We start from the raw sequence: 11,985 nt of genomic DNA, 5'->3' as shown, positions 1-11,985 counted from the left end.
TGGGGGGGTCTGTCCTGGGGGGTCTGTCCTGGGGGGGTCTGTCCTGGGGGGTCTGTCCTGGGCACTATAGCATGTTTAGCAGCATCTTTGGCCTCACCCCACTGGATGGCAGTAGCACCCTCCCTCCGAGCTGTGACATCCAGAAATGTCTCCAGACATTACCAAACATCCCCTGGGGGACAAACCTACCCCAGTGGAGAGCAGCGGGGCCAAAGTCACAGCTAGATCACAAAATACAAAGAGAATAAGGTTGATTTGATCATTTTGAGTCATATTGTGACCTTGCTCTATAGCTCGGAATCGTATTATTCAGAAAACTTAGAACCAATAGAAATACTGTGATTGTCTATGATATATTCTTCTGAGTTTTTGACTTACAACCACAGTGTCATCTTACTGTGATCTCAGTACATGAAAGTAAAACCATCTGATAACTTAGGTGCTGTGTCTTCTAATGGGACATAGAGTTTTTGCAACAAACAGTTGAAGAAGAAACTAAGAAGCCACGTGTCTCAATATAGCATATAGTGGCTCCGAAAAGCACAGACACCATTAGAGCAGCTTGGACATGTGGCCTGGTTTGAGGCCATTGTATCGCAGCCCCACCGTGGTCCTTTTCCCCACCTTTCTGCAAATTGTCTTTACTTAGGTGGCCAGGTTGGAGCGGAATTTTTACCTCACTAAACGGGAACTGGAAAGGATCCAGAATGAGTTGGCAGCAATTCAGAAAGAGCTGGAAACATTGGGTGCCAAATACGAGGCCGCCATACTGGAAAAGCAGAAGCTGCAGGAAGAAGCCGAGATCATGGAGAGGCGGCTGATTGCTGCAGACAAACTCATCTCGGGTCTGGGGTCGGAAAACATCAGGTCAGCGTGGCTCACGAGCCCACCTGTTGTCGTTTGTAAATGGACGTCACCCACAGAGTTTCTCGCCATGTTGATTCTTTATCTCACATTGTGTTTATATGTGAAAACCACGTGACCAGGTCTTACTTTTCCTATTCTCATGTTTATGGCAGCTAATGGCTATTTTATAGACTATTGTTTTTATTAGGCACTGAGTGTTATTTATTAATTACTAAGGGTCAAGGAGGCAGTGCCGCTGTGGAGACGGAGAAATCTGTAGCATTTAGCAAGGTTTAGGGAGTGTTCACTTCTTGGTGACCTCTAACCCCTAGGTCCTTTCTAGAAGAGTCTATGGGAGAAGCCCATTGCTGTCACTGCACAGATGCCTTCTAAGCGTCCCAGTGGCTTGTTCAATCCTGGACTTCAGTCTTAAGTGATGGGGCTGTTTGATCTTTGTGGGCAAGACCGCTTGGCCACAGCTTATTCACCAAATAGGGCAACAATTTTGAATCTAGCATCTGTAAATGTGGTGTAGAAAACACTGAAAAATGCTGTTTGCATGTGGTAAACAATTTTCAGTATTTCTAAAACCTAAGTCTTGGGGCATTTACTGGAAGAGGCCAAATGAAACAGATGCTTTCTTTTATTTTGGGTGGAATTCTGTCATTGAGTAAGGCCAGAACTTGTTAGCTCTGCTGGGCTGATTTATATGTCTTTGATTAAGGCTTCGGAAACAATGTGATTACTACTTAATGTGATCCACGCAATGTGATTACTACTTAATAAAGACCACAGGCCTTTACTGAGCCCCCTGCTCGATGCTGGCTGCAAACACCAGGTTCACTAGGGTGGGAAGTTGCAAGATAAGCTGTTGGTCTCTGTTCCCCGCAAGGAAAGAATATCTCAAAACATGTTTCCGTCTGGCTAGCCCTATTAGCAAGGTATCAAGCTGGTTCTTCTGGAATGTTCCTTTTGGTTGTGGCCAGAAGGTAAACTGCTCATGGCAACCTCCCTCTCCTCCCGTGCCAGGTGGCTGAACGACCTGGATGAGCTGATGCACCGGCGCGTGAAGTTGCTGGGGGACTGCCTGCTCTGCGCGGCCTTCCTGAGCTACGAGGGAGCCTTCACGTGGGAGTTCCGTGACGAGATGGTCAATCGGATTTGGCAAAACGACATCCTGGAGCGGGAGATTCCTCTGAGCCAGCCTTTCCGGCTGGAAAGCCTGCTCACGGATGATGTTGAGATCAGCAGGTGTGTGGCACCCTGAACCAGCAGGAGGAAGGGGACATCTTAGCACAGGGGGTCTACATGGGTGTCACCCCACGGGGAGGCAATGGCCTGGGGGCATTGCTAGGACCACAGTTGGCTTGACTGCATGGAAGTGGCTGGGCGAGCTGCAAACCCAGCATGGAGCCCTTCTCCCTAGAGCCTGAGGAGCCTGTGCAGCCTGGGGATGGGTAGATTGTTCTGGAAGGCCAGTCCTACCACCCTTAGCCCTTGGCTCACAAATTGGTGAGAAAAGTTCATTTCCTGGTGGCTGTTCCTTCCAGATGGGGATCCCAGGGCCTTCCCCCCGATGACCTCTCTGTTCAGAATGGCATCCTCACCACCCGGGCCAGCCGCTTCCCTCTCTGCATCGACCCCCAGCAGCAGGCCCTCAACTGGATCAAGAGAAAAGAGGAGAAGAACAATCTGCGGGTACGGCGGCTCCTCCCGGGGCGTCTTCTGCCCCCGGTGCCTGTTCTCTGGAGAGTGCCCCTCCCGCCTCCCGTACCTGGCAGTCCCTAGCCTCAACGAGTCTGGGCAGAAATGCTTCCACCCTGACCCCCACGCGGAGCCCTCCCCCACCTCCACCTCCACCCTGTGGGTCTGCCAGGGCAGCACAAACCACCGTGAACTCTGCCTGTCCCCTTGCAGGCTGCGAGCAACCTCAGCTTCATCTTCCTCTGCCCAGCACGGGGTTCGTGGTCTGGGTGCTCAGTCACTATTTTTTGGAGCTGAGGTGGGGGATGGGGATGCAGGGGAGGAGAGAGTAATGGCTTGATTGAGATGTAATTCACATACCACACCATTCCCTCACTGAACACATACAATTCAGTTTGAGTTTTAGTATATTTACAGAGTTGTATACCAATTACCAGAGTCAGTTTTAGAACATTTTTATTATCCCTGGAAGAAATGCTACATCCTTTAGCCATCACCCCTCCGGTCCTCCCATTTCTCCCTCCCTGAGCCCCTGACAGCCACTCACCTGCTTTCCGTCTGAATGTGCCTCCTCTGGACATTTCTTAGGAATGGCATCAGATGCTGTGTGGCCTTTTGTGTCTGGCGTATTTCACTCAGCCTGACGTTTTCAAGGTCCGTCCTTGCTGTAGTGTGTCAGGGCGTCATTCCTGCCTCGGGTGAATGGTATTCTGGTGTGTGAACAGACACATTGTGTTCATCCATCCATTCACAGAGGGACAGTTGGGTTGTCCCTCTTTTTGGCTGTTTGCAGAATGCCGCTGTGAACGTTGGTGCACACGTTTCTATGTGGCCATGTGTTTTCAGTTCTCTTGGGGTGATACCTAGGAGTGGAATTGCCGGAGCGGCCCAATCACTTTTTGCTGAACTAATGAAAAAATTAATGATTTTCAATTTTAGCTTTTCCTTATTTTTTTTCTGGTCCTTGATCCCAGGTATTTGCATGCTGTTTGGGGAAGCCCATTTGTACTCCAGGGTCAGGGGAACGGTCTGTCTCCAAAATGCACATGGAGCTATCATGGAGCAAATACTATGAGGGCAGGAACTTCCCTAGACTCCCTCTTCCCTCAGCCTGCCAGGGAGCACTGAAATTGTCAGCCTACCCCTAGTCTACTTCCAACACCTACCCTGTCTCTTAAAGAGAAGGGGTTCTAGCTTACAGGGAGAGGGGCTGAGGAATCCCCTTCCTTTCCTCTCCACCCTGTTTGAGCAAGATCCTGCCCTGAGTCTGGACCTCATGGTGTATAGTCGTTATACCCCTTATTTCTCTCTTCTTTTCACCTCTGGCCCCCTCGAAGTTCCTGGCTCATCCACTTCCCACTTCCAAGCCATTCTCCCTTTATATTTGGCAGGGCCACAGTTAAACATGCGGGCTTTCAGCATCTGCCTCCACTCTCTTCCAGGTCGCTTCCTTTAACGACCCTGACTTCCTCAAGCAGCTAGAGATGTCCATAAAGTATGGGACCCCTTTCCTGTTCCGTGATGTTGATGAATACATCGATCCTGTGATTGATAACGTCTTAGAAAAAAATTTAAAAGTCTCCCAAGGACGGCAGTTTATTATCCTGGGAGACAAGGAAGTTGACTATGATTCAAATTTCAGACTTTACCTAAACACCAAGCTGGCCAATCCCAGATACTCCCCATCTGTGTTTGGGAAAGCTATGGTCATCAATTACACCGGTAAGAATGTGTAGAACCTCCACTACTAATTAAGATGGTTATGATGGAGACTGCAACCTGAGATCAAGGCTTTCCTGGGACGTCATTTCACTCACAGTGACCCCAGATCATTCTCTCATAGGCACATCTGGGCTTGTCAGCTCTTACTGATTAGGTACCACTTAGAGGGTGTGAAGCTATGAGTTACCTGTCGTGAGTCACCCTGAGATGGGGCTGTGGGCTCACGTGTTCACACGCGGGCGGGATGGGACATCTGTCTGTGGGGGCAGGAAGTTACTCTGTATTCGTGTATTTAAAATACATGTTGTGATGTTGAATTTTTTTTCTTCCTCTCAGTTGAATTCTGATAGAAATTGGATGTTATCTCTCATATTCTCTAGAGTTGTCATGTACCTGCTTAAGCAGGTTAATTCGATTTGGATGTACTTTCTTTTTTTTCTTTTTCTTTTTTTGCACAGATGGGGTTTCTCTGCATTGCCCAGTCTGGTCTCAAATTTCTGGGCTCGAGGGATCCTCCCGCCTCGGCCTCCCAAAGTGCTGGGATTACAGGCATGAGCCACTGTGCCCAGTCTGGGTATACTTTAAACTATGGTACCGCAGTCCATGGAAGCCTGGGTTTTGTTTCAGCGCATTTTTTCCTTTTTGTCCACCACTCTGCACCACAGCATCACTATTTTGCTCATGTCTGCCACCTTGCTGCTGTAGAGTGACTTTGGTGGGCAGTGAATCCTTGTGCCTCTGACGTGCTGGCTGAGACCCACACTAAGCTTGTCCCATCACAGCAGGGCAGTGGGAGAGGCCGTTGTCGGGGTCCACAGGTGGTGAGGGCCTCTCACTGTCCCCCACAGTCACACTGAAGGGCCTGGAGGACCAGCTGCTGAGCGTGCTGGTGGCTTACGAGAGGCGGGAGCTGGAGGAGCAGCGGGAGCACCTCATCCAGGAGACCAGCGAGAACAAGAACCTGCTCAAGGACCTGGAAGATTCCCTCCTTCGGGAGCTGGCCACGTCCACCGGGAACATGCTGGACAATGCGGACCTGGTGCACACCCTGGAGGAGACCAAATCCAAGGCAACAGAGGTGACAGCCACGGCGGGAAGGCCCTGGGCCAGGCGGGGCCTGCAGGCACCTTGGCAGCGTCCAGTTCTCTGTCTGCTCAATGAGAAAACTGGGCTCTGTGGTCTCAGGGATAAGAAGCCACCTCTATTGGGATGTGTTGTGGGGAGGGGAGCCCTAAAGGTGTTCCCAGGGACCCTTGGGCATCAGGTCAGTCTCTTCAAATTGAGAGTTATGGAAAACCCAGCCCTGCCTGGCTTAAGTCAAAAGGGAAGTTATCAGCTGAGAAAGCAGAAAAGTCCAGAGATGGCCTCAGGCGGGGCTGGATCCAGGACTTCAAAAATACCAGGAGGACTTGGTTTCTCTCCATTTCTGGGCTGGGCCTTCTACCGGGTTGGCGTCATTCTCTGCCAGCTCCCTACATGGTCAGAAGACTGGTCTGGCCTCATGTCCTCTCAGGTCTAAACCCAAAGGGATAAGTGAGAATCTTCCTGTTCCTACCATGAAGGTCCTGGAAGTCACTTAAGTCACATTTCTACCCCAAACCAGTCCCAGGAGCTTGAGGATGCTAGGCTCGGGTTGGCTGGGCCTGGGTCACATCTCCTGGAGTCTGGGTGGAACCCCATATGGGATGAAAAGGGAGAGGGCAGTACCTGGAGACTTACAAGCAGTGTTACTAGAGGAAGGGGCCTTGGGTGCAGGGGTGTCAGCCACAAATATTCACCCTTTCCTACAAGAGGGTGGGTGCCCTCGGTCCCCTGCAGTCCCTGGATGCTTTCAAAGCCCTGGAGCATTGCATGTCCCTCTCTGCTGTCCCCCTGCCCCTCCTGCCCTCTGCCCACTTCTCAGTGTTCCTGTTTCCAGGGTCACTTGTGCTTTTCTTCAGGTCTCAGAGAAACTCAAGCTGGCAGAGAAGACAGCCTTGGACATCGACAGGCTGCGGGATGGCTACCGGCCAGCAGCCAGGAGGGGGGCCATCCTGTTCTTCGTCCTGTCTGAGATGGCCCTGGTGAACTCCATGTACCAGTACTCCCTGATTGCCTTCTTAGAGGTCTTTGGGCTGTCACTGAAGAAGTCGCTGCCCGATTCCATTCTCATGAAACGCCTGAGGAACATCATGGACACACTGACCTTCAACATCTATAACTACGGCTGCACGGGTGAGCTCTCCCCACGGAGGAGGACACGTTCGTGTAGTTTGGTGTGCCAGATGCGGCTTTAAGGAAACGTGGTCTGTGAAAATGGAAACTTACCAAACGGCATTTTTTTCTTTCTTTTTTTTTGTTTGAGATAGGGTCTTGCTCCATCACCCAGGCTGGAGTGCAGTGGTGCGATCACAGCTCACTGCAACCTCCACCTCCCAGGCTCAGGTGATCCTCCTACCTCACCCTCCAGAGTAGCTGGGACTACAAGGCACGCCACCATGCCCAGCTAAGTTTTTGTGTATTTTGTAGAGATGGGGTTTCACTATGTTGCCCAGGCTGGTCTCGAACTCCTGAGCTCAAACGATCCACCCACCTTGGCCTCCCGAAGTGCTGGGATTACGAGGTATGAACCATCATGCCCAGCTCTGAATGGCATTCTTAAGTGTGGCGATTCATGTTAAAAGAAGAATGTTTAAAGCACTGAATTTTAAGATAGCAGCTTTATTGAGATACAATTTACATACCATAAATTCGCCCTTTAAAAATGTACAGTTTGGTGATTCACAGCATATTCATAGAGTTGTGCAGCCATCAATACTCTCTCGCTCTGGAACGTGTCCACCAGCCCTGAAATGAAATCCCACACCCATTAGCAGTCACCCCCTGCCCCCCGCTCCTAGTCCCTGGCAGTCACCACTCTGCCTTCCATCTGTAAGGATTTACTTGTGCTGAACACTTCATGTCAATGGCATCATAGGGTGTGTGACTTCATGACTGGTGTCTTTCATTCCACATCGTGACCTCACGGTTGATCCGTGTTGCTGCGTGTGTCAGCACTTCGTTCCTGTGTGTGGCTGAGTCACATTCCATGTATGGACAGACTACACTGTGTTTACTCACCCGTCACCTGATGGGCATTTGGGTTGTTTTGCTTTTTTGCTATTAAGGCAATGCTCCTGTGTGCAGGTTTTGTGTGAATGTGTGTTTTTAATTCTCTTGGGGGTGCATCTAGGAAGGGAACTGCTGGGTCATAGGTAATTCAATGTCTAACTTTTGAGGAACTGCCAAACTATTTCCAAAGTGACTACAGTCAGTTTCGACTCCTAAATCATTGATTTTTTAAAAGCACTTTTTGTTATGGAAAACATATAAAAAAGAGAACAGTGTCATGATCGTCTGCGCACCTCTCACCTGGCAATGATCAGCTCTGGCTTTGTTTATATAATCCACACGGTTCCCTGTCAACCCAGATTATGTTGAAAATTTGCTTCCTATTCAGATCACTTATCTGTAAGTATGTTAGTTTGTATCTCTAAAACAGAGGTCAGCAAACTTTTTCTGGAAAGGGTCGGATTTTAGGCTTTGAAGGCTAAGTGATTTCTGCCACAACTACTCATTTCTGCAATTGTAGCACAAAGCAGCCATTGGACAATATGGAAGTGAATGGCCATGGCTGTGTTCCAATAAAACTTTATTAGCAAAAACAGGCAGCAGGCTGGATTCGGCCCCTGGCTTGTGTTTTGCCCATCCCTGCTATAAAATAGAAGGATTCTATTTCAAAACGTAGACATAAGGCCATTATCATACCCCCAAATTAATAATTCCTGAACATCATCATATACCTAGTTTTCAAATGTTCCCATTGTCTTATATGTCATATTTCACATTAGTTTAAATCAGGACCTCATTAAGGGTCTATACGTTATAATTGGTTGTGTCACTTAATTTCTCTCTTTTCCCCGTTGCATTTATTTTTATTTTTATTTATTTATTTTTGGAGACAGGGTCTGGCTCTGATGCCCAGGTTGGAGTGCAGTGACACAATCACAGCTTACTGCAACCTCCACCTCCCAGGCTCAAGTGATCCTCCCACTTCAGCCTCCTCGGTAGCTGGGACTACAGGTGCATGCCACCATGCCCAGATAATTTGTTTTTTTAATTTTTTGTAGAGATGGTGGTCTCGCCATGTTGCCCAGGCTGGTCTTGAACTCCTGGGCCTAAGGGATCCTCCTGCCTCAGCCTCCCAAAGTGCTGGGACTAGAAGCATAAGCCACCGTGTCTGCCCCACCCCTTGCATTTATCTGTGGAAGAAACTTGCCTGATTGCTGGGTTGTTTCCCGTCGTCTGAATTTTGCGGCTCGCCTCTCTGTGTTGTGTCATTGGAGGAGCTCTCAAATGCCAATACATGTAGTTCTTTTCTCATGAGACCTTAAGACTCCCCAGTGAAGAGTCTTCAGCCTTTTCCTAGAGTATGGAATCCTGGCTGCCCGCCTTCGTGGAAGCATGTGAGGAAAGAAGGCTGTCACTTTCAGCATTCATCATGAAAACTTGCACTGAAAACCATCTTCTCAGTATGGTTTCCCCTCAACTATGCCTGGTGTTCCCCTGTCCAGAGACCCTGCTTTATCTTTTCCAGAGTTCACTTGGGTGGGGCAGGCAGTTGCCTGGCAGCATGGAGTGAGAGGGGATCTGGGATCTGACTGCTTGTCAAACAAGCTGTCCACCCATCTTCCTGTTTTTAGCCCATATTCACCCACACCTCCAAAGGATCTGGAACTGCCAGTTCCTGAGCTTTTGATGCATTCTGTGGTTTGCATCTCAGCTTTATCTCCTCCTCATGTAAGAGTCAACTTTCTCAGCTCTGCTAAATCAATTATCACTTGTCCATCTGTCTGTAGCTTGCAGTTTTTTTGTTTTTTTGGTTTTTTTTAGGCAGAATGTCACTCTGTTGTCCAGGCTGGAGTGCCGTGGTGCGATCTTAGCTCACTGCAACCGCACCTGGAGTTGCTTGCAAAATTTTATTGCTTTTGTCTTTTCTCCAATTTTCTGGGAGCTTATACCTTTTTAAAAAACTCACCATTAGGCCAGGCACAATGGCTCACGCCTGTAATCCCAGCACTTTGGGTCGCCGAGGTGGGCGGATCACGAGGTCAAGAGATGAAGACCATCCTGGCCAACATGGTGAAACCCCGTCTCTACTAAAAATACAAAAATTAGCTGGGTGTGGTGGCACATGCCTGTAGTCCTAGCTACTCGAGAGGCTGAGGCAGGAGAATGGCTTGAACCTGGGAGGCGGAGGTTGCAGTGAGCCAAGATCATGCCACTGCACACACACAAAAAACAAAAAACAAAAGCAAACAAAAAACCTCACCATTTCAGTTGGTTTTTGGAAAGGAGTTGGGAGAAACTCAGAATGGCCGTTTTTAAGCAGGGGCCTGTAGAGCGACCTTTAGAAAGCAGAGGTGGACAGGACACACTTGCATCCCTTTCCAGTCCTCTTTTGCTGAGACACTGTACTGACACTGATATTTTCCATGCACCAGTGCTTGTTGTATTAAGTTTGCCATGCCTGCCTTAACAAAATACCACCGACTGGGTGGCTTAAGCAACAGAAATTTATTTTCTCATAGTTTTGGAGGTCAGAAGTCCAAAATCAAGATTTTGGTAGATTTTGTTTCTCCTTAGGACGCTCCCCGTGGCTTGCAGGAGGCCGTCTTCCTGCTGTGTCCACACAAGGTCTTTCTTCTCTGCGTGTGAATCCCTGGTGTCTGTGTGTGTCCAAATGTCCTCCTCTTGTAAGGACACCAGTGAGGTTGGACTGGGCCCACCCCACCCTAATGGCCTCATTTGAACTTAATCATCTCTTTAAAGACCCTGTCTCCAAATACCATCATATTCTGAGGTACTGGAAGTTAGGGCTTCAACATGTGAAGTTTGGAGAAATATAATTTAGCCCTTAACAGATGGGCAGAAAAGAGATTGTTTCTATAGGACTCACTTAAGTAGCCAACCCTCCTAACACATATGAAGTAGAATTCAAATTACAAATTTTGACTTACACAATTTTTTTTTCCAGGAACACATGTCTTCTGTTAAAAAGCAAAAAAGAAGAAAGCTGGTATTTTGCATCCATCAATAAACAGTCTGTTGATGGAGTGTGTGTCCTCTGCAGTAGAGGTTGGCAAACCCCTAGCCAGCATCCAAATCTGGCCCACTGCCTGCTTTTGTAAATAAAGTTTTATTGGAACAGGACCATATCCATTAGTATACATATTGTCTATGGTTGCTTTTGCACTACAATGGTGGAGTTGAGTGGTTATGACCATCTAGCTTCCAAAGCCAAAAATATTTACTATCTGGCCCTTTGTAGAAAGTTTGCCAACACCTCTTCTAGACCCTAACGGACACGAATGCCATGGAGTCAGGCAAACAACCTGCCTTCGGTTGAGAGGGTGGCTCTGAGCCCCAACTGTACTGCCCCTCACTGGCTTTTCCTCTTCCCAGGACGATGTGATTTTACCTCCTGTAGACACAGCCATTTCCGTTACATACAGGAGCATGTCACTACAGACTGGGGCATGACCTAGGAACTGAGCTTATCTTTTTTGCACTTAGATATTCATGGACATTGGGTGCAGAGAGGGCTAAATGCAGCCATACAGTTTGAGTGTTTCATTTCTCTTACATTTAAGCACAGTGTGCGTAAGAAACTCAGGGTTTTTTTAAGAAATCAATGCTCGTCTGATGTTCCCCTCCAGGGCTGTTTGAAAGGCACAAGCTACTCTTTTCTTTTAATATGACCATCAAGATAGAACAAGCAGAAGGGAGAGTCCCTCAAGAAGAATTAGATTTCTTTCTAAAAGGTAATGAATTTGCCTGGCTTCATTCCTTCCATCTCCTTGCCCACACGATACGTGTATATAAGTTTGTCCATTAAAACAATCACAAAAATTTGCCTTAAAACTTGGCTCCCAACAGCACTGCATTTTTCACTATTCCAGTTGATCATTCCAGCCTCAGAAATGGCTCTGGTTGAACTCGGAGCAGCCAGCCTCTGTCTCGGGGCCACCCTGAGGCTGGAAGCTGGATGCTACACTGAGCGCCTAGTTGGTGTCACTGGCGGTGACGAGGGCAAGCCCGGGCCACTTCCTCTTTCCAGTCTCCTTCTTGAGAAGTGGACTTTTCCCCAAAAGTGAGAGAAGTCAAAGCAGAGTTGCCTGCTTTGTGTTGGCAGCACAACGGCTGTTTGCTTCTCTTCCGTTGTGATTAGGAAACATTTCCCTGGAGAAAAGCAGAAGAAAAAAGCCCTGCGCTTGGTTGTCTGACCAAGGATGGGAAGATATCATTCTTTTATCAGAAATGTTTTCAGACAGCTTTGGGCAACTTCCTGATGATGTTGAGAATAACCAGACTGTCTGGCAGGAGGTGAGCCCATGCTCCCTTTCTCCTCCTCTCCTTCCCCACATGTCAACAATCTCTAAACCTCAACTGTGGCCCAACCCCTTAAGAGAAGACACTCCTTTGAGTAACCCATTAGTGTGTAATTGATGTAACCCATTAGTGTGTAATTGATGCCCTCTAACTCTCTGATTGGAATTCTCCTTTGGCTAATTCAGCTAGTTGTATGGGAGATCCAATCATCTACCTGTCCATCCATCCATCCATCCATCCATCCATCCCTGTATCCATCCACCCACCTACCCACCCACCCATCCATCCATCCATTTACCCACC

At 48.3% G+C, this 11,985-nt stretch overlaps 1 protein-coding gene across 1 annotated transcript in view; it reads left to right on the top strand.

Moving 5' to 3' along the window:
* Window positions 1–11,985, top strand: part of DNAH10 (dynein, axonemal, heavy chain 10) — a 158,637-nt gene that overhangs the window by 134,965 nt on the left and 11,687 nt on the right. The window contains exons 55-62 of the mRNA XM_011948576.1: window positions 650–867; window positions 1,876–2,097; window positions 2,397–2,544; window positions 3,993–4,272; window positions 5,121–5,350; window positions 6,213–6,486; window positions 11,010–11,114; window positions 11,522–11,676. Of these exons, the coding sequence (XP_011803966.1) occupies window positions 650–867; window positions 1,876–2,097; window positions 2,397–2,544; window positions 3,993–4,272; window positions 5,121–5,350; window positions 6,213–6,486; window positions 11,010–11,114; window positions 11,522–11,676 (1,632 nt within the window). The remainder of the gene's footprint in view (window positions 1–649; window positions 868–1,875; window positions 2,098–2,396; window positions 2,545–3,992; window positions 4,273–5,120; window positions 5,351–6,212; window positions 6,487–11,009; window positions 11,115–11,521; window positions 11,677–11,985) is intronic.

This window comes from Colobus angolensis, unplaced genomic scaffold (assembly GCF_000951035.1).
Source record: "Colobus angolensis palliatus isolate OR3802 unplaced genomic scaffold, Cang.pa_1.0 Scaffold28, whole genome shotgun sequence".
NCBI classification, from domain to species: domain Eukaryota; kingdom Metazoa; phylum Chordata; class Mammalia; order Primates; family Cercopithecidae; genus Colobus; species Colobus angolensis.
The sequence above is the reverse complement of the archived record's forward strand: the minus strand, read 5'-3'. Positions and strand labels throughout refer to the sequence as shown.